Source organism: Idiotropiscis lumnitzeri, chromosome 11 (assembly GCF_059441095.1).
Source record: "Idiotropiscis lumnitzeri isolate Australia: NSW breed Sydney's pygmy pipehorse chromosome 11, RoL_Ilum_1.0, whole genome shotgun sequence".
Taxonomy (NCBI): domain Eukaryota; kingdom Metazoa; phylum Chordata; class Actinopteri; order Syngnathiformes; family Syngnathidae; genus Idiotropiscis; species Idiotropiscis lumnitzeri.
Genome location: NC_142401.1, coordinates 12,454,078 through 12,480,707, shown reverse-complemented (window position 1 = coordinate 12,480,707; position 26,630 = coordinate 12,454,078). Strand labels below are relative to the sequence as shown.

The 26,630-nt window shown below is 40.0% G+C and overlaps 1 protein-coding gene across 3 annotated transcripts in view; it reads left to right on the top strand.

Annotated features, from left to right (window-relative positions):
• bsnb (bassoon (presynaptic cytomatrix protein) b) overlaps positions 1-26,630 on the top strand; it is a 59,887-nt gene that overhangs the window by 14,504 nt on the left and 18,753 nt on the right. For 2 of the 3 annotated variants that reach the window (XM_088308363.1, XM_088308362.1), the window contains exons 3-4: positions 3,745-4,524; positions 25,624-26,385. In XM_088308363.1, coding sequence (XP_088164489.1) covers positions 3,745-4,524; positions 25,624-26,385 — 1,542 coding nt within the window. The remainder of the gene's footprint in view (positions 1-3,744; positions 4,525-25,623; positions 26,386-26,630) is intronic. The other variant, XM_088308364.1, reaches the window with a different exon arrangement.

Below are 26,630 nucleotides of genomic sequence, written 5' to 3'. Positions count from 1 at the left end.
AGAGCTATCGCGTACCAAAGAGATGCAGATGAAGCTTCAAAGTCAGGAGCCATGCGAGAAATGTAAATGGTCAAAAAATATCAATGGCGAAGTTAAAAAAAAAAAAAAAAAAAGACAATTGTAAGAGAGAAGAGACGCAAAGGAGGACAGAGAGGCGTTGTGTGCAGAGCGCTTTTTTTTTTTTCTCTGATAGAGATCAGATTTCATAAAGATCCACATGATTGCCTCATAACAAGGGGGAAGCAGAGAGAAATGAAATGGAGAGATGAGGCGGAGAGGAAGGCAGAGCCACGATGAAAGTGATAAATAGTTGCTTGCTCTCCCTGTCGCGGCATTCTTAGTTTTTCCGGTTTGTTTGTTTTTTTTTCACCCCCCTAATGAGCTTAACTTATTTGATTATCCCAACTGTAATTTAGAAACATAAAATAGAGACAATGGCAATGACAGAAAGAGGATTTTCTATTTGTGACTCTCTGATTGGATGATGTTTTGTTGCTGCACATTCTTGTCGACATTGCTCCCCAGACTTCACAGTTTTTCTCTTGACTGACAGAGAGAACCACGACCTCATCACTCTTTGATTTAAGGATTGGCAGGAGACCAGACAGGGGCTCACATGCTACCGTGCGTGTGACTTACTCACTCTTCTGACCTACTCAATGTCGGAGTGAGAATGACTGTAACATGCCAGTCCTCATTTGCATTTCAAATATTACACGAATATCATTTTCCTCACCTGACTGTTTCAGTCTGATTCCCCTTTTCAGTTGACTTCATTTCGTTAGCCTCACTTTGTGTTAGCTTAAGTGATTAGTGCATCTGACACACTGCCACCCCCAAGTGTGCCAAATGTCATTTTAGTCGATTCCGAGTTTCGAGGAGTAGTCAGGAGGGATCGCGTTTCATGAGGATTAGAGAAGCATGGCGGATTGCGAGTCAGTCCCAACATTTTCATTTTATATTTGTGTTGTTGTTCTAGGGAACCAGCTGTTTATCCCAAATTGATAACAGAACTCTGGGTGGGTCACTCTTTCTGAACAGTAGGAATCCACATTGGTGACAATCAGTTGAATGACTGAGTGAGTTAGAAATTGACAGACACACTGAGCCAAACGTCTAAAATACAATAGCAGCCTTATAATATCCCCGATTAGTTGGCATGAGCAGAATTTAAGTCTCTTTCATTAAAAGCTCTTCTGATATATAAAACAATAGAGAAGCTAATGAAACTCACTTCCATGCTTGATTGCTCTGTCAAATTTAATGTAAAAAATAGACGAGGTGCATTATTTAGAGAAACAGACTGGAGAGCCGTGGTGCTTCTGCTTGTCATCACTACAGGAAGTATCACAGTCCATAGTTCTCCTTGATTCAAGGGTCAACGTTTGGGGAAGAGACTTACACATTTGCATATTTGAGGGGAAAATGTCCTTGAATGTTTTTTGGAAAACTTTTGTTGTGTCTTAAGCCTCTGACTCAAATGTTCTCTGACAATGTTTATGAGGCATTAATCTTTCATAAGGCACCCATTACAATACTTAGGAATGCAGAATTCAAACCACTTGGCAACATGTGGGAGGTATGATTAAAATTTCCAAAATCGATTCGATTCGATATTCAAGGGCCAGATTCGATTGATTCATGATTCACTTTGATTGATTTTTTAATCAATCAAGTATTTCACACAGTACCAATTTTACTTTCTTATGGAAGGCTTTCTCAGAAGAACCAATGCTGCAATTAGTAGAAGGCGCTTGCTGTAACTAGTTACATAAGTAAAAATATGAATATTTACATTAAGAATTGAAGGCAATGCAGTTAGATTAATCATGTACGTTTTATTTAACATGACCTGATCAACACAATAAATACATCTGCCTTCATGCTTGTTGGCGCTGACTTCACTGCTTCCGCCATTTTGTTTTTATAACGCTACTTTCTCGTGATGACAAGATCTCGTATGAAGTCATATAAATTTATGGGAAAAATGAATTATCGATAGGATCGATAAATTATTTTATGAATTGATATTGGGCTATGAAAAGGAAAATCCATTGAAATTGTTTAATCAATTTTTTTTTAAACCCAGCCCTAGTGGTAGGTGTGTTGGGTCTATTTCGTTACCTAATCTGGTCCCTTATCTGATAAAGGGATACAACATGTACTGACCGTAAATCCAAGGCAGCTGCAATGGTAAGGCAGCTATCACGTCACCGGCATGCCAATTATTACGTGGGCATAAACCATCAGGCCTAGGAGGGCCTCTTTCTGACTCTCATCCTATTATTATGTGCCTGGATGGAACCAAGCAAAAAGCGAGAAGTTTCTGCAGCAAAGATGTAAAGGAAATGACCACAACAGAAGAAAATGAGAACAGAATGGGTGGGAGTATTTTAATGAGAAAGGCAACACATACTGAGATGAAATGTTGAAAGCGGCGCAAAGAGATGAGGGACAGAAAAGGAAGATGACAAAATCTGACCCCACCATAGTTCTATTTAGACAGCCCAGAAATCATTTTGCTTGTCAAATTCATGTCTGGCATGTTTGTTTCTGGCTAAATGCTGTTTGCCAGTAAATTCCCACCCGAAGGCAAAGGGCAGCTAAAATCCTTACTCAATGAGATACTTAACATCAGTCATTATTTAATTCTGTGCTCTTCCCTACAAACTGTTTCTAATTCAAAGAGGGTTGGAGCCTGTTCCTGCATGCATTGGATGAAAGCTAGGAAAGAATCCTTGTATGTATGTCACATAAACAGAGTGACTTATTATATTTTTTAATTCACTGCATTTCAAAAACACTTTAAATTGTAATTTAGGATGTTGGTGGTGGTCTCCTATTTAACCTCCAATATATTGAGCATATTCTGAATCTGAAATTATTTGTTTCCAATGTTTAAACTAGAGCAAATTCAACTCTGGCATGTCTAGACAAACATTTTAATCCACTCTCAGTATGCTGCAACACTGTTTTGCACCATTGTAGCTGCAATCATAAATTTACCGTTAATTGATGAGTATATCATTACCGTATTTTCTGGACTGCAAGGCACACCTGTGTAAAGCCACAGTTTTTTGAAAAAAAGAAGAAAAAAAAAAAAAACATATACAGGCCGCACCAGGCTATAAGCCGCAGTTTTCTATGTTGAAAAAAATTGTTCTTTACTGCATATCCAGAACGATTTTGTACTGTGAATGCACATAAAGGTACATAAACAGCTTGCTGAAACAGTGCCTTTTAACACGGCAGCAATTTTGCAAATTAAAACAGAACAGACCCGAGAGAAAAAAAAAAAAACAAGATTTATTTAGCCTATTTTCTGAGCTATAGAGCGCCCCTTCAGGTGAAAGAAAAATCTACAGAAAAGCCGCGTTGTATTAGCCGCTCGGTTCAAAATCTAGAAAAAAAAGTAGAGGCTCATAGTCAGGAAAATCTGTTATATTTAAAATGCATCATTTTGATAGTCCTCCTATGTCTTGCAGATTTTTGTGGTCATGTTGATGACAATCCATGCATATAAATGTAAAAACAACAACACGCCAATTGATAAACTCAATAGAAACTGTTGCTGGCCTTTTTATTGAGGGTGGATATTATGTTTAACAACTTAGTAGCTGTGTTGTACCCCTATCTTTAAATTTGGTCCGATGCCTGTGGTCGTGTAGGGTCTAACACTTCCACTCTTCGACGGTCGACAAAATACAGTGACTTAATATAATGTTTTGCCTTTGTTTATTTCAGGTGCAGGAGTGGCTATGCCTGAACTGTCAGATGCAGAGAGCGTTGGGGATGGATATGACCACGCCACGTTCCAAAAGTCAACAACAGATAAACTCTCCTTCTCATGCTGCCAAACCAGAACCCAAACCCGATGCTTCTTCACAACCTTCCCCTCAGACACAGACAACTCCTCAGACTCGGCCAGGACAAACACATCCAGCTTCAGGCCCGTCTAAACAGACTGGTCCAGCTGGCCCAGGTCATCAACCGGCAAAGTTGCCTCCAGGGGCAGTGCCTCTCCCTGGCATGGCCAAAGCTCCATCCCAGCCCGATTTGTCCCGAAATTCCCCTGCCCACCAACCGCACCACCCCCGACAGGACCAGACGCGAAGCGCAGGCAGCTCTCCTTCACGACAGCCTCCGCCTCCCGAGCAGACTTTTGGGAAATTATTTGGCTTTGGTGCTTCTCTCCTGAACCAAGCCAGTACACTTATATCCGAGACCACTCAACCCCAAGCACCATCCCCAAAACAGGCCCCCAAACCAGGTGGACCTCAAGGTCCAGGATCTGGGGCACCTAAACACTCAGGACCTCCATCTGCACAACAAGGGTCTCGAGTCCCACCTAAGCAGCAACCCGTTCCTCCAAATTCCTCCAAACCCAAAGCTTGTTGTCCTCTTTGCAAGGCGGTCCTTAACGTAGGCAACACGACTGAACAACCCAACTACAACACCTGTACCCAGTGCCACTCCAAAGTGTGCAACATGTGCGGATTCAACCCCACTCCACACCTAGTCGAGGTAAGCTCCTCAAATGAAAACGTGCGTTGCTAGCAGCATATTGAAGATTGTTTTCTTTTTTTCTATTTCATGATCTATTGATAAGCTCGTGTGAGAAATGCTGTGTCATACGTTTGCCCAGAGGGTCGTGTAGTTATGAAACTGTGGCTGTCTGTAGTCATTGAGAAAATGTCAAAATTCCTGTGCGGATGATGAAGTGTTTGGCTTCAGGTGCCGTAAAATGCCATCAATCGCTTCTTTTCACCACCCTTTGCTTCGGCTCGTTTCGTGCTCCATCATAAGGTCTTTTGTAAAATTTGCTGACTCATGTTTCAGCGACACACCATTTCAGTCTGAATTTAGAGGAGCATTCACACAAACTCCCTGAGCATTTCTCGTCCCACGGCGAGTAACAGCAGACATGCGGCCAAACCAGTATCACACCCAGACGTGGCAAATCCGGGTACAGAAAGTAAAATAAACCCTGCCACAATTTGGCTTTAGCCACAGGTGCTTCTACTGTGAGTAATTTTACCGGCAGGTCACACACGTGACCACACCTGTCCAAAACCTGAGATCATAACACATGACATGATGTCGATATGTTACAAAGAAGTCAAACCACCAATATATTCAAACAGAGCATATCATTGAATAGACAATTGTGGCGTGAATAAAATTAGCACTAGTTGGTAAGAACTGGTTAAGGATTAAGCATTTCATGACACTTTTTATGTTGTGACTCTGACCAAATAGTCTTGTTCAGAAAACAATGCAAGTAAATAGGATCTTTGTAATAATAAAAACGAATTGGTGAGGTGACAAGTGGACCGAGCGAATGCCGGACAACGCCGTCTTGGGCGGAGAGCATTGTTCATGTAAAAATGATCACACGGAATGTGCACTCGCTTTGCATTTCAGTCTCATTTTTCTTTCCCGCTCTGTCAACTACATGTGTCAAATTAACTTTTCATTTTTTTATATGCAGTGAATATAAAAGCAAAAAAATGCAAATATAGCTCAGGTTAGAATTTATTTAAGCACATCTTGGAGGGAAAATTGGTTATAAATATTCCAATTTCCTTCGATGTGCTTAGATGAGGGCTAAAAAGTTATAGAGAAACATCGGCAAAGATACGAGACACGATGAATGACGCCGCGGTAAACATCTATCATGCCTACGCAAGTCAAACATCTCTCACTGTCTAACTGTGTGTGAAGAGAAGCAGAAATCAAACCGAAACTGTTTTACTTAATGACCCAGAATAGTTAACAGCTTGCATTATTTCCGCTAAAACAACAATGACTTTTCATAACATTAGCCTAAAGGCTAGATGGTGGTTGACATGGCGGGAGTTGTCTGCCTTTTAGTGGTAATCAAAGAATCGGCAATCAACCGATGTTGACCTTAAGGCATGTATTTAATAAATACATGAACATTGAAAATGGGGCGCGGTTGTGGGATTGATTGTGGGCCTTCCTGTGTGGAGTTTGCATGTTCTCGCCGTACCTGCGTGGATTTCCTCCGGGTACTCCGGTTTCCTCCCACATTCCAAAGATATGCATGGTAGGTTAATTGAACCCTCTTAATTTTCCCTAGATATGAGTGTGAGCGCGGAATGTTGTTTGTATCTGGGTGTCCTGTGCCCGAACACAGCTGGGATAGGCTCCACCGATCTTTTTGAGGAGAAGCGGCTTAGAAAATGGATGGATAGACATTGAAAATGGAGATACATAGGGTATACAACATGCATTTTTTTTTAGCGCTGCGTTAAAGCATACAAGCTTATCCTCAACCCCCAAAAACGTTTTGTGAAAGCCACAATCTCCATTTTTCCCTTGACAAAGGTTCAGTTGTCTCACTCTGATTCAAAAATGGCGCAGGTGATCAAATTTCTCTATTGAAACACAATACGCAGTGCGTCAACCTTTAACTCAGCACTGCAGGTGCGTCCAGATGTGCTTGATATCACAAAATATTATCTGTAGGTGAGAGCGCTGACCTTAACTTAAGTCTATTCAGTGCCTCATCCTGATCCTTTTGCCTTGTTCGTATTCACAATGCACACAATTTGCATCTGGAACGAAACCAAGCCAGTCCTGTATCGCGGTAGGGGTCCAATTAGTAACATACAAGATGTGCACTTCCAGTGCTGGGCTTCAACAAGTCTAATTATGCAAATGAAATCCAATCGAATGACAGAAATAATTGCAGGCATTCTGCAAGGCATTGTTTTTTTTTTTCATGGCCATTTTCACTTGTCTTCCTTGGCGTCTGGTTGTCAGAAGCTCCAGTATAGACCATTCATAGATTGCTATGGAAACAGCGAGATGGTTTGTTTTCCAGACGTCCCTTTCATGCTTCACTGTTTTTGGAGCTAACAATCTAGCAAACTTTTAGATGACTTTTACTCTGTTATTACGTGGGTTGTTTTTCTGCTCCATTTACTACGTTCCAAAACTCATTGCAGAAAAAGGTGCATTATTTTACAGAGCTGTGAACACGCTTTGTGTCTGTTCCAAGAAAACTGGCAGGTAGGATGTTCCTGAGTGCGAGTAAGATGAGGTTTGGAATCCAGCGTAATTTCCACAGTGTGTTTGACACAATCCTCATCCTCTTTCAAACTCTGCAAACTTGACTGTTCTGCGTCTCGGCGCATGTAGAAGTCAGCTGGCAAGGATTTTGAAAATGATTTATTACCGCAGTCCTCCACTAGGGGCGCCTTCTCTACTTACGATGTTTAAAACCCATCACCTTCCATTTGGCCAGCATGGGCGTCTTTATTCATTATTTGAACGTGAGATGAGCCTTGGCATTTCACCTGGCTTAGTATAACTAAATGCGTTTACCATGGATATTTTTTGGGTGTTTGTATGAAGACAAAACACTATGTAAACAGTTGCATGAAACGTTTTATAAACAGTTTGCAATATTCTATGGGTGTTTTATGATGCATATAGCTTTGAACAGTTTGAAAGTCATGAAATAAATTTTCTTCTGGTGGTATCATTGGTGGAGCCAGAAGGGGACCACAGGGGCGCTGCCCCCTCACAAAAAGAAATACTTTTTCATAATTCCCCAAGTACCAGGCCAGATCATGCAGCTATTTTGGTCAGTATACTCCAACAGTGTGTCGACTAGGTGGAAAGTCAGAGTATTCAATTTTCCATTGGTCTTTTTCCTCATTTCCCCTGACATTTTGTTTTGTTTTTGACTATAATTGATGCCATCTTAGAAGTTACAATAGGCTACTGCCCGATTTTTTTTACAGGGTGCGTAAAAAATGTAAAAATGGATGGAAAGATTTTCGACTGATTTCTAAGGTTAACTAATTTACTCCCATTGACGGCTATAGACGTCAAAGATTTTTTTTTTTAATTCGGCTGGTAGGCATAAATTACAGTTTTATCTATTTGATCTTCATTATTGTTATTTACATTGTAGATTTTGAGAAATATTTGCACATTTTATTCAGTATAAAAATAGATTTGATTGTTGATAACGTGTTTCCAAGTTTTTGTTTTGTGTCAACCCTGAGATAGCTTTGACCGTTCATCGCCCCCTCCCAGGAAAAAATTCTAGCTCCGCCACTGACTGATATTAAGTACTTTGGTTATTGAAGATCACGTTTGGCGTAATACATTTTACAATGAAATGAAAAGTATAATCATAATGAAAGTAGCACAGTAACAGTGATTTTCATCCTCAAACATAGTTGTTGCCCCCCCCCTCTCTAATCTGTGACGAGACAATGAGCACCAGCGTCTGTGTGAAAACAAGCGGAGGAGGAGAGACGCGATCGAGGTGATAAATGGAGAGAGGAGAGTGAAAATCGGAGATAATGAGTCCGCGGACGCCAACTTTGTTGTGTTGCAAAATATTCCTCATCAATTAATGCCCAAAGTCATGTGCAGCTCATCTATGAGATGTCCTTGCGTTGGGAGTCTCTCCTCCTCCATTACGCCTCTCAAGGAGATTAAGAGCAACCTTGTCTCGTTTTTCCTTCCCCCTGAGTTTATAGTGCACTACATGCATCTTCATCTCTCACAGGAAGCGAAGGGAGAAGAAGCAGCAAAGTGAATGCTCAACCTCGGCTCTGTCTTGAATGTAAATATATGGAAATTTCTGTTTGACATAATTTATCATGTTCAAGTTAACCTGACTGTTTCGCTATGATATTATTTGTCCATATTTGTGCACAGATACGGTAGTGCGGTCATAGCTTTTAAGATATAGACCCGGAGGCAGAGGCACTTAAAACATCATTAGTAAAAATATGGAATTTTTCACAGAGCAGTAGAAAATGTGTAGAGAAACATAGCCCATCAATTATTCAATGAGGGAGAATATTATAAATAGTTCATGCAGTGTGGAGCAGCGAGAGAGCTGTTTGATTTCTCGTGCCACATAAGGTCAATATGTTTGTGTGCACACGTGCATGAGAAGAAAATTGATGCCGATAGTTTCATCTTCTGATAAGTATAAACATCAGAATTAAGGAATTACATTTCATGCCAGCCCACCCGTGACCCAAATATGGATAAGGAGTAGAGAAGACAAAAAGTCAATTTGCTGTTTGAGAATTTATATTCGATCCGTCCTATTAAGCGTTAGCCTCCAATACATATTTGTTCCGCTGACCGCACATTGGGGATTTATCCATCCCTCCATTTTCTATACCGCTTATCCTGTTCAAGGTCACTGGGAGCTGGAGTCTATCCCAGCTGACTTTGAGCTAAAGGCAAACTACACCCTGGATTGGTCGCCAGGCAGCCACAAACGTTAACTTGGCAAAACGTGTCTTTTTAGCCTTTTATAGGGCTCGCTGGCATGCTCACACAAATGACTCACATCATAATTTTGAGCATGGTCAACTAATATGGACGTGACGACGTTCAATTGTGGTCTTTCCTTATTGTCCTGTATGTCACTGAAGAGCTCTCTTACAGTCTCCCTTTTTTTAATATGCTCAGCTGTGACAAAGCAATTATAGTCTGCACAAGGGCACTTTTTATCATTTGCAACACCATCTGCAATAACTATGCCTCAGCTCATTTTGTGTGCCTGCAACTCAGGATGCAGTAAAACGCTAACTGTTTAGCATGTGATGAAATTTAAAGAGGAAATGTGTGTAAAACAGAAAATCCACCTTTTAAACACAATATTTATTTGATTTGACCTTTCTCTGAAAATCTGTGCTGTTTAAACATAGCAACCCTCATCCTTTTATCCATTCATCAATTTCTCCATTCACGATTACAAATATCCACAGACGTCAGTGACCTTGTACACGCAGTATACTGTATATACAAGGCTTATATATGCAAATACATTAGCACTGCAGGAACGCAGCACAAACTCTCACATAGGCGCAAGTATTGATGAACATGTCATTCTAATTCTCAAACATGCTGGAAGCGTTTTCTGAAGGTTGGCACCGGCCTTGCAGCTCCCTCAGGAGTTCCTTCCAAAGCCAGATGGCTGGCGGCATCTCGCATCCAAGCCTGCCGTGCGCAGCCTGGCTGCTCCCAAAGTGACGACGCTATCACCGATTCAAACAGCATTGCGTCCCCGGTCAGCTGCTTGACGCCTTTTAATACTTCTATATCCCGTTCGTGCTGCTTGTTATGCAAGCTGGTGTGCACGTCTGCTTGTGTAATTGAAGAAGGCGTATGCATTTGAACAATACCTACAAGTTGAATTGAATGAATTGTAGCGGTGGTTTACTGTATACATGAAGCACAACATGAGGAGGCCGAGCCGATCATTTTCGCTTTCGCTGCAAAACGAGGTGGCCACAGCAAAAACCCAAAATAAAATAATCAGGATTTCATTGTTTATAATTTCATCAATCTTATTCTTATTCCGATATTTGAATAAACCTCCTATGGCTTACATCCATTATTGTATATCACACACACATTTCAAATGTCGTCAATGTGCGCTTGTGTACTCATTTTCAAATGGCCATGAGGCTTGACGTGCGCACTCTTAAAAATTCTCAGTTAAAAGTAACCCAAATTGCGTACAAAACGAACCAAGCTAATGCTGGGTTATTCATCCCCAGTGCAATGAGTTGATGATTTGACCCAGCATCCCCAACTCCGATCTTCAACCCAATCTGTTAGCCCAAAATAATGAATCCAACCTTGGGTAAAAGTATGGTAACCCAATCTGCTCCAAAAACATTTCATTGTTCTTACTGTTTGTTGCTTCTGCGCAGTCATAATTTGGATACCTTCCTACATTACCCTACAACAAGAACTTTCCCTTTAACTATCTTCGAAACCATGATGCTGTAGTTGTTTTCCCTCCTTGTCTCTGTCAGTTGTCGACGTGCACAAGCACTCACATCCTCTTCTTGTCAGCACTCTTCTCCCTCCAAATGCATTCCTTGCTACTACTTTCAGATGACATTGATTGAGTTGGCAATTACTTGTGGTTGGATTGCACTCTGTTGACGTTGCAACATAGATGCTAAGCCCTCTTGTTCCAGCGTGTGCGGTATTTTCTTTCTTTTTTTTATTTTTTATTTGAGCAGCAACAGCAGGGAGGGCATTTTAAAACCCCTGCACAGAATACGATAACATTCAGGAGGTGATTTGGATGTACAGTAATAGAAAAAAACAGAGGCAGTTAGTATAATGTATGTGTATGTGTGTGAGTTGTGTGAGTGGGGCGGGGATTTTTGATGAAGGAGCTAATAGCCGAGTCTTTCTAATCTGTGTTGCGGGAGCGCAGCGATCCCCTCAAGTACAGTGCTTAACCCCCCTACACAACATTGTAATGCTCCACCTACACAAATAAGTGCCATTTGAGAATAGTGTGCCTCGCTGTGTGATTACACTAATACAAAGTCTTGTAAATATGTTGGAGTCGATTAGAATGGCAAAACAAAAGTCAAGTGTGACTCTTGCATTTCAGATTAAACAGGACGATTCTAAATGTGCACACATGGCATGTTTAATCCACAGAGAATTTGCTGTGTGCCTCAGCTGTTGACAGGAAGTGGCCTGATGTGTTTTCCAGCAGAGACTGTTTCCTGTTGAGATTATGTGGCACCCGGCACAGGTAGAATGCTGGTTTGGTGCCTCTCATTTGTGGGATCTTGGCGTTTGCTACGAAACTGAAGTGATTTAAGGATTAAAGATTTAATCAAAACCTGCTCTTCAAATCTTATATTAATAACAGCAATAATACTACTACACTGTAATGATAAAATAGAATACATCATAATGATTTATTGTTTCATTGTTTCGCCTCCTTGTAATAATGAAAGGAAATAGATAAATGAGAGGAAAATGCACAAGTCGCACATTTTAACACAGCAAATGCATTTTTATGTGTCTGATGCTGCTAAGCCTCAGTGCAGCATGCAGTTCATTTTTCACAAAATGTCTCCAAAGTCAGCCTCCACCTGTTCCCAATTTTGGCTGCACTTGCAGCTCTCTTGATGAATGGCTATCCAAGAAGCATATAGAACTTAAATTACCAATCTCTCCCCCATCCTTTGCAGTGGTGTTTAATGCCTCTGCCATCCTTCTCTTACCTTATGACTGAATGTGTCTCTGTGAGGCCTACGAGGGACTTCAGCAATGGCTTAATCACCTTTTCAGAACTCATCATCTTCAAGGCCTGGTGGCTATGCTAACGAGTTTTAGCGATGCTCCGGGGGCCCCTGGCAGCGGCGCGTCTATTCTCGCTGTCAGAGCCACGGAGGTGGGCCGGAGCACTCCTCCCACCCCTGCTTCTGGGTCCTCCTGTCTCAACACATCATTTCACGCGCCTGATGGGTGTACCCCGCTCCCGCCTCTCTGCAGCACCCCAGGCGAGCAACTACTCCCTAATGCGGGCATTAGGGAGGAAGTGGGGGTTCGTTTTTGAGTGTTCTCTGCGCTCTTAGCTCGGAGGCTGCAAACAGTAAAAGGCATGCGACACAAATTTGAGATTATGGAACGGAGGTGCGTGGTTGTATGTCAGCGGATAGCCAGACAGCGGGAGATCTCTGATGAACGGGTCAGGAGATTGACAGACAAAATGAAAGAGATAAAGCTCCCTGATCGCTCACATATTACATTTAACCCCTTGCTAATCTCGCTGTGCTGCAGCTGTCGGGCAGCTGACCAAATCAGTTAGCGAGGGGTCGGCCACCGCTGCGAGCTGTGGACTGACAACAATAACATGGCTGGCAAAAGTTACATGAGGACATTTTGCCCAGCCAGCGATGGCCAAGCCACTGCCTCCATGGAGCGGAAACACTTTAGCTTCACTGTCTGCAAAGTTTACTGCCGCAAGCAAGTGCAACGTACTTAAATGGAGTCACTGTCGGTTGCGTGTTTGAATGCTGGATACTGAATCTGTCTCAAAGCCATTTTGGGCTTTGTTTGCTTGCTTGGGATGGTCATTGAGTATTTGTAGACAGGGTATTAGGCAATTGTCAGTCTGTTTGTTGTTTTTCTTGAGGGAATAGCACCTGTCAAGTATTGTTTGTTGTCCTTCAGGGCTCTTTAATACATTTCACTCCCAAAATTTCTTCTCAGAGTTAGAACAACTGTGGTTATTTCAAATAGATTCTGAAGATTTAACAGAAGCAACATTGTATTGAAATGTAACGACAGATTTTTTTTGCATCTGTTGCCAGTACCTGTAAAATCTATTTGAATCAAATAACGCACATAGTTCACTTGAGTTCCAAGTTTATATGATGGAGGAATTGTTCACATAATCACAACGCTAGTTCTGCAGGTTTTTAAAGCAATACACGGCTGTGACTGTGAAATACGTCTTTTACGTGTATGGGAAAAATCACGTTATTGGCAGTATAACCTTTGCTGTGATTTATTTGTAGCAAGTATGAGCGAATTGGGGAACTGCATTAATAGACATCAAGAAGTAAATCTTTCTCCGTGCTTTTATCAAATAATAACCACCATGCTAGACAATGGATGTCACAAGCATGCAGGTATCAGCAGCAATAAGAATATATCTTGAACATGTCAATTTAGTACCTAAATTGTTGCTGCACCATTGCATGAGTCACCTGACACACTGCTGATAGTTGGCAAGCTCCAAATATGAATGAGAGCAGACGGCTTGTGTTAGCTGGACGTTAGCTTTTGACGCTTGTCTGATATAACACAAGGGTACAAGAGACAGTCTGATTAACGTGTCCTGGGGACACACACATGTGCCAAGACACGCCTCTTTGGACGCATCTGGCCACAGTGGCATAAGATTGTTTTGCAGCTTTAATAACATTTTCAAAATGAGATAAGCGGATAGAAGTTTGGCCTACGTGAATACATAAAAAGCTAATTTAAGTCTTTCATCTATTGCGTCTCCACGGGAGAGTAAGAACGACCCGTTCACTGATGCTGCAGACAAACGACGCAATTATTGACAGGTGCATATGCCTCATTTATTCTGCCACATTCTCTTATCACACTGCCATTTTGCCTGAATGCTAATTAAAGCTGCAAAGGTGGAGAGCAGAGAATGACTCGTGAAATGTGCCCGCATGATCAATAAGATAGTTGCTTTCAGAATAATATTCTGTAATTGCTACTTTTTAAACAGTGACTGCAGAGGAACAAACAATCACACAAGCACACACACACATAGGTAAAAATTACATATTCTTTAAATTAAACTTTTCTGCAGTGTGCTATGAATAAATAACGATAGTAGTTCACGCAGCCCTTTGTTCGCAAGCGATTGTTGAATGTCGTGGTCTACTCCATCGTGTCATATAGGAGCACTTGATACCACGCACTGAGCACTCACGTAAAAAAATAAATAAATACAAAAAAAAATATATATATATATATATATATATATATATAAATATATATATATATATCAGAAATCAGAAATCAGAATCAGAAATCCCTTTATTGTCATTGTACTCAAGTGTGCAACGAGCTCCCCTCTCCAGAGCAATACAACAATAATTCAGATAAATATATAAATTAGATAAATAAGAGAATAGTTAGTGCAATGGAAAATAATACTGAATAGGATATATAAAAACACATCACGTTGCTGTTCTGCAAAGTAAGGGTGGTCGTGTGTGTTTGTGTGAGGGTTTAGAATGGAGATGGCTCTTGGAAAGAAACTGTTTCTCAGTCTATTGGTCCTTGATTTGATGCACCTGTAGCGCCTGCCAGAGGGCATCAGGTCGAACAGGTGTGAGTTTGGGTGGGTATTGTCTTTGACGATATTGAGAGCCCTGCTGAGGCACCGGGCGGTGTAGATGTCCGACAGTGAGGGGAGAGGGCAACCAATAATCCTTTGCGCTGTTTTGACCGTCCTCTGGAGCCTCACTCTGTCCGCCTCAGTGCAGCCGCTGTACCAGGTGGAGACACAGTACGTCAGCAGGCTCTCGATGGACGAGTGGTAGAATATACACATTTTTTTTTGCACTTTAACAGCTTAATTACTTTCATACAGAGATATTCAGTTGAAAAACTGACCAATTTTACCTTGAAAATTAACTCTAAATGGTGTACAATTATATCGTCTTACATAACGTGTCACAATTCTGCTGTTCTTCTGGTATCTATGCTAAATGTGTTTTAATTTGTGTTCTAATTTACTGCTAATTTGTATTACACCATGTGTAAAGTGCTTTGTTACAAATCCAGCTGTTTTGAAATGCGCTACATAAATAGAGTTGTATTGTATTGTATTGCTGACTCAAGAATACACAAAAGAAATAATGCGTACAACTAACGTGAAATAACTGAGCCATCTATTTTACTGCACATGCGTTGCCAATAAAACTGGACAGTACGCTTGACACGTAGCTTAGTCGGTGATTGTATAATTAAAAAAGAGTTTTAAAAACATGTTAAAGTAATGCTTTGGAGGAAACCCATTGAATTTCCTGTTCAACTTACTACATTTATTGCGGTGTACATTACATTACAGTAGTAGATCTTCTTTGGCATCTTGTTGACACAGAAGCAAATACAGCTAACGTACGTAATTTATTTCCGGCGGCGAATTATCACATTATGTACAGCGGACTCGATTAAACGATATTGTATTGCATTGACTTTCTGCCAGCTTATTTGGGAACAACAGTTTTTGAATCTGAGACATTTTAAGGGTATAAAGGGCTCTTAATTACATGACAATGACAATGGCGATTTTTCATTACTCATTACTTTATGTTCCCACACAAATGACAGCACAAATCTCAGTCAACTAGTTTATTTTATCTTTGCAGTATGTCTGCAATCTCCGAAGCAATGAAAACGGTTGATTGTCAGGGAAGAAAATATTGACTCTTAAAGTGGGTCAGCATTTGACCATCCAGTTGGACCGTACTTTCTGAGAACCACCCAAATATACATAAATGACACAGAAAACAGTTAAACGTCAAATCTAATTCACAGATTTCCTTTGACGGATTGAAAAGAGTCCAGTTATGGGAGAATTTAGTCATGATGTCCATTAGGAATGAATAATTATAGTAAACTATAACTGCCCGTATAGAGTCACAATAAATGCAGTTTCCAAGGGAACAGAGACAATGTATAATACTAACGGTTTCCATGCAAATCATATGAAAATACAAATTCAGTTGCTTACAAGAGTCTGAATTTGTTTATTATTTGACTTTGACCTTCACGGTCAGCAGATTACATTGTGTTTCTCTAGATGAAGTCATGCTCAGCGCATACACCGTAAACAGTATTTATTTAAAAACAAACAAAACCTCTTTTCTCAGCGTGTGATGATGATACATGCCCCCCCGCCGAGGTGGGACAGCCTTAACACCTTGGTTGGGCTGCATACAAAAACAAGTCACCTGTTGCCCCTTCCTGAAGCAAAACGATATAGACATGAATAAACGTAGACTAGGGGGAAAAAATCATGACCTGTTGTTGCTCAATCCCTGCAGGGACAGGAAACACAAACAAAGCTTGACATACACTTAATGACAGATGACTGACTGTTGATTGTCCTGCACACACACATTCTGTTGGAAAGATTATCAGTTCTAGTCTCAAAAGGTCATATCATACGCAGATTGAAACTGGGCTTGAAAAATTTTGTTTTGCTAAATTGTAATATGAAAACTGGAATAATTGCATTTGTCTCAGAAAGGATTTATGACCAGCATAACCCCAATACTGCCTTGTCCTATTTTCTCAATTTCAAAAATATCTGTCAATATAAATAAATCAGTAGAATACAATTAGATTTTATTGTCATATATATTCATGTATAAACCTAATTTCCGGTGAAAATATATAATTCACTTAAAAATGCATTTTTAATGTTGCCATAGGGCTTTTTGTGCGAGTACAAATGTTTTACAAATGTTTGTGCAAATTAGCAAGCCTGCTAACATCCCAGAAAAGTGATAATAAAGGTGATCATATCTTATTTTATGTCATCTCATCTGATTTGATCTCATTTTATCTCATCTTAGTATTAGGCAGGGGTCACCGCACCAGATAGCCCTACGACCGCATGAGTAGCCCACAGGCCTGTTCTAAAAGAAAGCTCTCCGGTGATGGGATATTGCGATTTCCTAGGAACAATTGTGCGAATGCATTGACATGATCAGTGTCTTCACAAAGATGAATATCATTAATTATAAATATTCCATCCATTATCCAAACCGCTTATCCTCACGAGAGTTGCGGGCGTGCTGGAGCAATACTAAAAAAATTTTTAAAAAAACAAGCTTAAAGAGAAAAGTCCCACCAGTCTAATGTGATTGCCCGCAGTTCCCAAATAATTAGATATTTCAAGTAAAAAAAATGTGTTCACTGTATGGTAGGTAAGTGAAGTCTAGAAAGGCTTTTTCATTTTTTTTTTTTTTTAATAAACAAACTTTATATTAAAAACAAGTAGCCCATGTATGTTATATAAACTCCAGAAAGCACTCATTATTGTTTTTTTTTTGTATTTTTTAATTAATTATTATTTTTTAAATAATCATGGTATGTTTCAAAGGTTGTCTTTATTTTATTTTAATGAAAAGAATGAAATGTCATTGTTAAAAATGCAGTTATAAACATGAGGCAAAACTGGGTGACATTTTTTTTTTCAGCAGGGTTGTCGGTATCTGCTGAATGTTAACTTAACTTCTTAACTTAGTTACTTTTAAAATAAAGTAATGGGTGAAGTAACTAAGTTAGTTTTTCAAGGAAGTAATCAGTAAAGTAACTAAATTACTCTTTCAAAATAACTGCGCTGACACTGTTTAGAACTTTTGAAACCTCGTCATTAATTTAGTGTTTTCATGCACATATTCACACAAAGACCGTTGCTCATACTCGGAAAGTTGTGCACAGCAGCTTATTGAAAATTGACCTGTTGATATCAGTGAAGGCATATTTTGTAGATGGCATAAACGGCTCAGCAAGGCTTCTTATACACTTAATTTTGCATATTCACCTCTAACGAGCCTGCGACTGGGTTGGAGTGCTGCTTGCTCTATGGATGAGCCTTCATTTCCGCTCTAATCCACAGGCCTGAGCACGTGTCCCCATTGAAGGAGTCGCGGGGATTGACCTATATACCTGCTGACTCTGGCCGACCCGTCACAGCTGCGGCGTGGCGTGGCACAGGCTGGCACACTCCTGTGACGTGCTCGCTCACGCTTCACGCTGCGCACTTGCTAGTTGTAAACCGCTGTTCATTCAGAGTTCGTGCCGTTGTAATGAATTAACTGCTCAGATTTTCCACTTAGATTATAACTTTATTTGCCGCACTCTTGTATGTTGACTTTCTGGGTTATTATGTGCCGGGATCATGGTTACCAAAAGCTTCTGTGCTGAGTGCTGACGGAGCCAAACGCATTTTCTCACTCAACCTAAGTTCATGCCAAACTCACCCTCACAACACCTGACTTGGGAAATGTGCCCATGTCCATGTGGTGGTTGTACTCACCTCCTGCTCTCCTCACCTTCACTTTTTAAATTGATTATGATCTCCTGTGTAGCATGGATCATAGCTCATTATTCTTTTTTTATCCACAAAATGTGAAAAAAATCATTATTCATGTTGTTACTGACTTTGTGTTATCATAGACCAGATTGTCTGTAAAATGAAAATAAAATTAGATTTGCCACATCGCAGAGAAGAGTACTGTTAACCTGAACACATTTAAATGTTTCAAGAATTTTGCAAGTATATAAAATGAGTCTTGAAGATTGTGAAAAATCAATCCTTTGTCTGCACTCTCAAACATTGTGCATGGGTGAAACTACAGCACGCTTTACTGTCAGTCAAATACCACAACTATGACCTGAAAAACGGATGCTACTTCATCTAGCGTCTTTCTTATACCGACATATGCCTACAGAACCTCCACTGGTTGTCGCGGGGCTTTCCACGCATCAACAAGAGAACTAACAGACTTGGGTCTAATACTAATACATAACTCGCCACTGTGACAGCTTTCAGATTTTTGCATCGCTAATTAGAGACTGTCGGTGTACCTTAAGATGTGGCAGATGATGTGGCCAGGGTTTACAAGTCAGCTGGGATAGCTCACAGTATAGAAAGTGGATGGATAGTTGAACCTATTGTCTGCTAACCGTGAGCAAAAAGAGTTGAGCGTTATTGCACAGAATCAAATTGAATCTTTTAATATTTCCTGTAACTTCTGCTTTGGTAAAAGAAATAAAATAGTACTTTTTATGCGCCTCGCTAACATTCCGTATTTGTCACTTTTAAAGTGTGATGTCTGTTTTCGTTTTCATCTATAATTTGATTTTATAACCTGGGCTTATTTTAAATGTCAAGTTTTACTCTCCACTGATGCGGCACTTGTAGAACAAAACACCAGCAAATGTGCTTCTGCCAATGCAGAGAGGTTTTCTTGACCGGATTTCCCTATAAGCAGCTAAAATGTTCATTCTAACCGAGGTAAGCAAGTACGGTATATGACAGATGACATTTCTTGCTCACAGTTTGCAGTCTAGTTACTGGCAGAAAGCCCACGCGGGTAAGGGGGGCTGATTCGTGCTGTGACTTGACTGACAGTAGGAGGGCAACACTCAGGTTTTTTAGCTTCCACTCGGTTTGTCATAAGACACAAGAAAATATTGACTACCATGTGTGCTGTAGCCGTAAAATGGCCCGGCAAGTATGACTTTAAGTACCGTGTATGGAAAAGGGGAAGATGAATGAATGAAGGCCTCTTCCAATTGGAATATTTAGCAGGTTGCTCAAATCTATCCAAGACACCCGTGAGTTTGTTATTCTGCACTGTGCTTTCATGTTACTGTGTGGGCGTGTGTGCTCCCACAGGGCTCCACATCCCCTAATGGCATTCTGCACTCTCTGGCACCATCCATGGGCGGGAAGTGTACACGCTTTCCACACTCAGTTATTTGTGTTCTTTTTTTTTTGCTGTCAAAGTAACCACTGAATAATACAACCTATGGACCTATGATGTAGCTACTGTTGTTTATATATATATATATGTATATATATATATATATATATATATATATATATATATATATATATATATATATATATATATTAATGTATAATTAAGGCTTGTAAGAAACAGCATTCTTATGGTCTTATGGATTTAATGGTTCATTTTCAAACCGGTGTCTTTTGACGGTACAATCTGAGTATTTGTTATAGGTGTCTTCCATGGCTGTCAAATTGTGCTGCATTACATAATGTCAATGAATATGTAACCGAACTGACATGTGCAGACACATCATAATGCATTGGTAGCGCATATGCAAAGACAGACGCAGATGCTCACCAGCGTATGTGTGATATCTCAAGGCTATAGCGTCTCAGCAGAATCCATTGGGAGCTGGGATCAATCTCTCTGACCTTTTCGTTGTGGTAACCTGCAGTGTTCGATCTCTCATTATTTTGATAATAAAAGGGCAGCTTTTCCGGTTGCAAGTCGCCTGGTAGGAGCATCGTCTCTTCGGTGGTGGTTCAGTTTCTACTTTTGTCTCTCATGCCAGCAACCACGTTCTGCTTTGTCAACTGAATTTCATAAAGCCTGCGACTGAATTTACATTTGCTATTGCATCACAATGCCTCCACAGAATAAATGCTGCTCTTTTTTTTTTTTACAATTCAAGTCATAAATTTGGCTTGGCCTGCATCTGCCTACAGCGTTTAAGCTCATTTTCGGGTTATATGGTGTATTATCAGCAGCAGAGACTTATGACTGTGGAAAAATGCAAGAGAAGGTTCACAATACCCCAGACAATATACTTAGGAGCCGTACATTACACATTGCATCTTTGTACATGGTTACAACATACATGTATAGGTAATGGTCAATGCAAATCCAACCCAAGTTGAAAATACAGGCAAGATTGTGGCCTCTTTTTTTTTTTTCTTTATTATTATTATTATATTATTATTATTATTATTATTATTATTATCAATTCCCCAAATTTGTATGAGGGACTTATCTTTTTTGATGAGACTTGAAAATCTGGCACAAAATTGAGATACAGGATTATTTCACTTTTGAATAGAAATTTTATTTTACAATTTCCTAAAGTTTTCATTGATGTCATACATGGAGCAATGACTTTTTGAGTTTTGGGAGAAAAACATTTTCACGTTTTTTTTTTAACATTATATTACATGACATGTTTAAGCTTCTTGAACTTGTGCTGTTAGAGCTCAAGCACCTAAAAAAAATTCACGATTATCTTATAGAATGCATAGAATTCTGTAATATATTAATCAGAAACTTTAGCTCTCTGCTGACAAAAAACAAATAAATACGGCTAGCTTTTGCTTTTATTTCATTGTTCATGGTTCTGACATCATGATGACTTGATGCAGATTAATCTTTGAGTCGCAATCTTAGTTAAGAGACAATTTATAATTGCATTTGTACCAATAAAGGAGCATGTAGTGCTTCTCCCAGACTTTTTAATGCAATTGTACATTTTCACCGCAGCGACAGAAAATGATGTGAAAACGTTAAACTCACTGTATTCGAGTTAGGCGCGCTAAGAGAATTACAATGTGATATGGCCACTTCAGAAAACAGGTGAGCCGTGATTGGTCGTTTCATGATCCGTGAGCAACTGTGATGTCATTTTCAGGCAAGAGAAAGTGACAAAATGGCCTCCCACTGAGATGGTTAAAAATCGATTTACTTTGCTGCTGAACTCATTCCACAAATGTGATATTAATAAGAATGCCGTGTTTAGACGGGTGAAGGCACTTAGCACATATTATTGCAAAACGTTTTTGGGGGTTGACTTCCCTTTTAATAAAGTTTTGTTTTATGGTGAGAGTTTGAGCCTGGAAGTGATTGCTTTTCTTTCCATTAGTTCAAAATCTAAACAAACTGTAGATTGACCAGCTTTGCAGATTGACAATGATCGTAATGACAAACTGATGCTGCACTTTTAGTGGATAGTAATAGGCACTATAGGCTCCAAACTTAATGGACAGATTAGTGTGTAGTCTTGTCAGCTGCATCTGAGTTCCAGTTGGGAGCCAAGGTGAAGTACACTCTCCAGTGAGCAGACGAGTTAACCTCCTGCCATTTAACGAGGTTGCCAATTCGTTAACAAGATGATCTCACTGACAGGCTGCTGCTCCTGACACACAGACACCCCTGCCCACACACAAATGCCCACACACATGCAGAAAGTCAAGTGGATTACTTTTTATACCGCCAAGTGATACAGCGAACCATTTCTTCAATTTTGTAGTTTTAGCTGGAGTTTATATCCATCTAATGTACTATAATGTTGCTGCACTTTATCTCGGGGTGTCATAGTGAATTGTTTCGCCGTTAAATGGCTATATGCCAAACACCTCATCCTTTATTGCAGCTTGATTTTCTGTACACAGTGTGGGAAGAGGTGGGAAGCGCAGCCCATATTCCGCACCTCCATATCAGCACTCCACATGAATAATTTGCCACTCTCAGATCCAGTTTGCTCATCACATAGCTCCACTTCACATTTTGCTGATTCGGGAGCAGAGGAAAAAAATAGCATCTCAGGAAGATGTATGCTTTTTTGTTAAAGTATTTTATTTAAATTAACTCTATGAATGCCCAACTAGAACCTATAAAAATGTTGGATGTTGAAAGTGATTATTTTAGGAACGATTATATCATAGGTTATATCATCTGAACACACGCAACATACTGTAGCATCTATTGCATTTGCGAGACATTTCTACCAGGGATGGGCGAGTAGCGTTATCAGTTATCGAGTACTTTCGAAGGATGTCGATACCCGTTACCAGTACCAGCCACTGTTACCCTTTTATGGCTGTTCTACTATCAGGAAGTAAATGACACACATGACAGACAGAACATTTTCGAAGTGAACTGCATCCATGCCAGTCCTCTTAAACGTCCATGAAGGTGCATTTACTGTAAGTATATGTATGATTCTATGGTTTATATTCATACATTGAACGCATTATTAATGTGTTGCTGTCAAAATATATACTCCATGTTTATTTGCTAACACAATTTGGGTGGTATGATGACTTTCTCCATTACAGAATGCATGTGCAACACAATTACCTGCTTTCATCAACTGAGCCAAATAAAATTAGAATTGTTATTTAGTGCATTCATTAAGTCTCGTTTTCCTGCCGAATGCAATACAGGTCTCCTGTATGTGTAAAACAGAGTGAGCAACCCTAATTTGGAGTATATTTCAAGTTAAATGATTTTGTTTTGGATAAAATCCACAAAAGCAGGTTTGATAATGTAAAGAGATGTGGTTTTGGTATGAGTCCGTCATCAAACATATGAAACTCTGTACCTTTACTAATCAATAATTGTATGTGGGTCACAAAGCAGCATTGGCTTAACAGCATTTTTATACAGGATTTATTTATTTATTTTTTTAAACGTGTGAAAATACTGGCACAGATGGCTAGTTCTGAGAGTGCACCTGTTTATATATAGCTTCTCAGTAGAGCACTTGAGAGAGAGGAAAACAAAGCAAGTCTGTCTGTTTGGGCTGTCAGTTGCTCCATCATAACACGTGGTCCTAGCTGAGATAACAGATTCCTATGGAATTTGTCAGAGCCAAGAAAGTGTTTGCGTATATGCAAGACAAGAGTTAAAAAAATTACTTTCCTGTTCCCGTTGAGTGAAGATTTTTTTCTTGTAAATTTGCCACACCATATAGAAGAGTGTTGTTAATAACTGCTAAATTTGAACGATTTGAAAAAAAATCATCCAAGTATATAAACCGAGGCTTCACAATATAGTGGAAAATCAAGTCGTTATCTCCCCTCTCAAATATGCTGAAACCGTACCCTGCTCACATGTAAATCAAATACTCTACATTTTTTTGCCTTCACTTACCTGCATGTTTCAGCTGCAAAATACACTACCTGGGGCTTTCCACAGTTTGACAACAGGCGTTAGCTACCAGCTAACTCGAGAGGTACTGGGGCTCCTTTGGACTGACAGACTTGCGGCAGGTTCATCCAACGAGTCACCTTTTTCGTGTATTGGTGTGCGGGTCCACATAAGAGAGATCCTTTCGTGATATTTAACTGTTTATTTAACATAACTGTATGTATCATTCTGCCTGTGGCTTACACTGCAGCAGACATTTCTGCACATACTGTACTTCCTGTTAGTTAGATATCCCACATCGCTTTATGCTCAACATATTACGGTAGCACTTTGGAATTTATAAAACACTGACTGCTCTGTAAATTGTGGCATCCAGGGAAGATGCTTTTGCATCTAGCTAGCTTACTGTATACTTTCGTGGTTGAAATTGGCCAACTAATTATCAATAACTAAGTACTCGCAATTGTGTCAGATAATGCTAATCCTAGGAAGCTTCTGCGTTCTTTTATAGTAAGGAAGTAGAAACTCATACCCGACTCCATGCGACACCGTTTTTACCGCGCAAAAATGAATTAATAATAATGAAATGCTGTATCGCCACAATTGAACACTATACCGTTCTCAGTCTTCTCAGTCACATTTTTTGCAGCTGCATAATATATTGAGAAACAAATCTCTGATTTTACTTAACAGGTTCAGAATATATACACTTGAACCACTACTATCTAGTACAATTAACAGTATTAAACATGGAATGATGCACAGGTCCTTTAATCTTCATGTACTTTCAGCACTATGAAAGTCTCACAACAAAGTAGATGATGTTTATGGGTGCTGCTCTCCATTCAACAATTAAGCAGTAGAACAAAAACTGTTGTCTTTGTTGCACTTTAATTTTATAGAAATGTCATGACCAAAAATTCCATATTGCTGGTGGATGCCAGGAGTCTCAAGATGATGCCAATCAAGGTAGTTGGCATGTTGCTATTGAACGAATGCCTGTCAGCCTTGACTCATTTGTTGTCTTGCTTGTAACGCAGACTTTTCTTCAATATCCAAAGCTCACTGAATACTTGCTGGTTTTTTGCCATGTGAAGAAAATGCCACGGGACTGTTTTTGAGAAAGCAAATGAAATTTACTACAAAAATGTTGTGAAACATTTGTTAAATATTAACAGTAGGGAATTTTTAAGAGTCATCAACCTTCTGTATAATTCGATGTGTTGCAGTGCTTTGTTTTGTGTTGTTATGCAAGTCTTGACAGACTGCCTCTTCAGTCCGCAGGCAAAGATGATCCTTTTAGAAATGGAGAGCGGGGTTACAAACATGGTGCTGCCGCCTCTCATTTCATCTTTCATAACCTGTAATATAACCACCCCGTTTCATTGAGCTGCCTCATCGATCTGCCACACTGACCTGATATCTAATCTGTGTATGTTCAATTTGCTGTCTGTGACGGTTTTTCTGCTAGCCTTTCAGTCGTGTCAGTATTTATATTTACATATAGATAATGTTCCGTACAAGTAACGGAGGATAAATTGTAGCCTTGCTGATAGGATACTATCTGCCCATATAGCTTTTAATGGCCAGTCTGTCATGACAGATGTTGGAATTTGAATTAAAACAGCACTTTTTCATCTGTGTACTCAGTTTCAAAGTGCTGAATATTGTCAAATTAGTGAACCATCACAAACAGATCAAAGGCCACGTTTGAACGGGTTTAAAAGCTCATCATCATATACAACATAATAATTTGAGTGTTTTTTTTTTCACCGTATTCCTAATTCCTGTTTCTTTTGTATTATAGAAAAAAGAATGGCTCTGTTTGAACTGCCAGACACAGAGGGCTCTGTCAGGAAGTTTGGGTGATATTCCGGGCCCTGCCACACATTCTGTGGGTTCCACCATGCCACCTGCATCTAATCAGCAACCTCCCCAGCAGAAAGAGGCTGATCAGCGGTCAGGGCCAAGGCCCCCAGGTCCTCAACAGCAACAGAAACCACTGGGTCCCCAAGTAAGTGGCCCTGCCTCTCCTATGAAACAAGCTGAGCAATCCCCTCAAACCAAGGGGATACGTCAAGCTTCCCCTCCAATCAAAGGTTCTACCCAATCAGTTTCTCAAACCAAGGGTCCAACACAACCCCCAGTCCAGAGTAAAGGACAATCTCAAAATAAAGGACCTGCTCAAAGTAAGGGTTCTGCTCAGTCTAGTAACCAAACAAAAGGTCAGAGCCAGGCTAAAGGGCAGACTCTGACAAAGGGATCTGCTCAGCCCACCGCTCAGGTTAAGGGTCCTTTGTCTAGTACCAAGGTTGCATCCACCCCTAAAGCAGCACCCAATTATTCCAAGGCCTCTCCCACCCCAACAAAAACAGCACCCACCCAGTCTAAACCCGCAGGTACATCTCAGGTACGCAAACAGACACCGAGTCAGGAGAAGACAAAGGTCCCACCTAAATCTCTCAAGGAGGATGTCAAGGCCTCACCAAAGAAAGCCTTGTCAGAGACTGTCACTCCATCAAAAGATTCGAAGATAGCAGAAGACGTGAAGAAGTCAAGACACCGAGAAGTGAGCTGCTTGAATCTTCGCCTTCTCTTCACTCCCACAATTCATCATTTTTATTTTATTTTTTGTGATGTTTGGTTGCTTGTACCCATCTTTTTCATCATCTTCACCAACAGATACTCACTGATAATGTTATTGTTGTCAATCAGCATTATTCATTACTGGATAATTGCTGCAGATCCTGTACATATACTTTTGTTTGCACATTTTGATTTATTTTGGACTAATATCTATCTATCTATCTATCG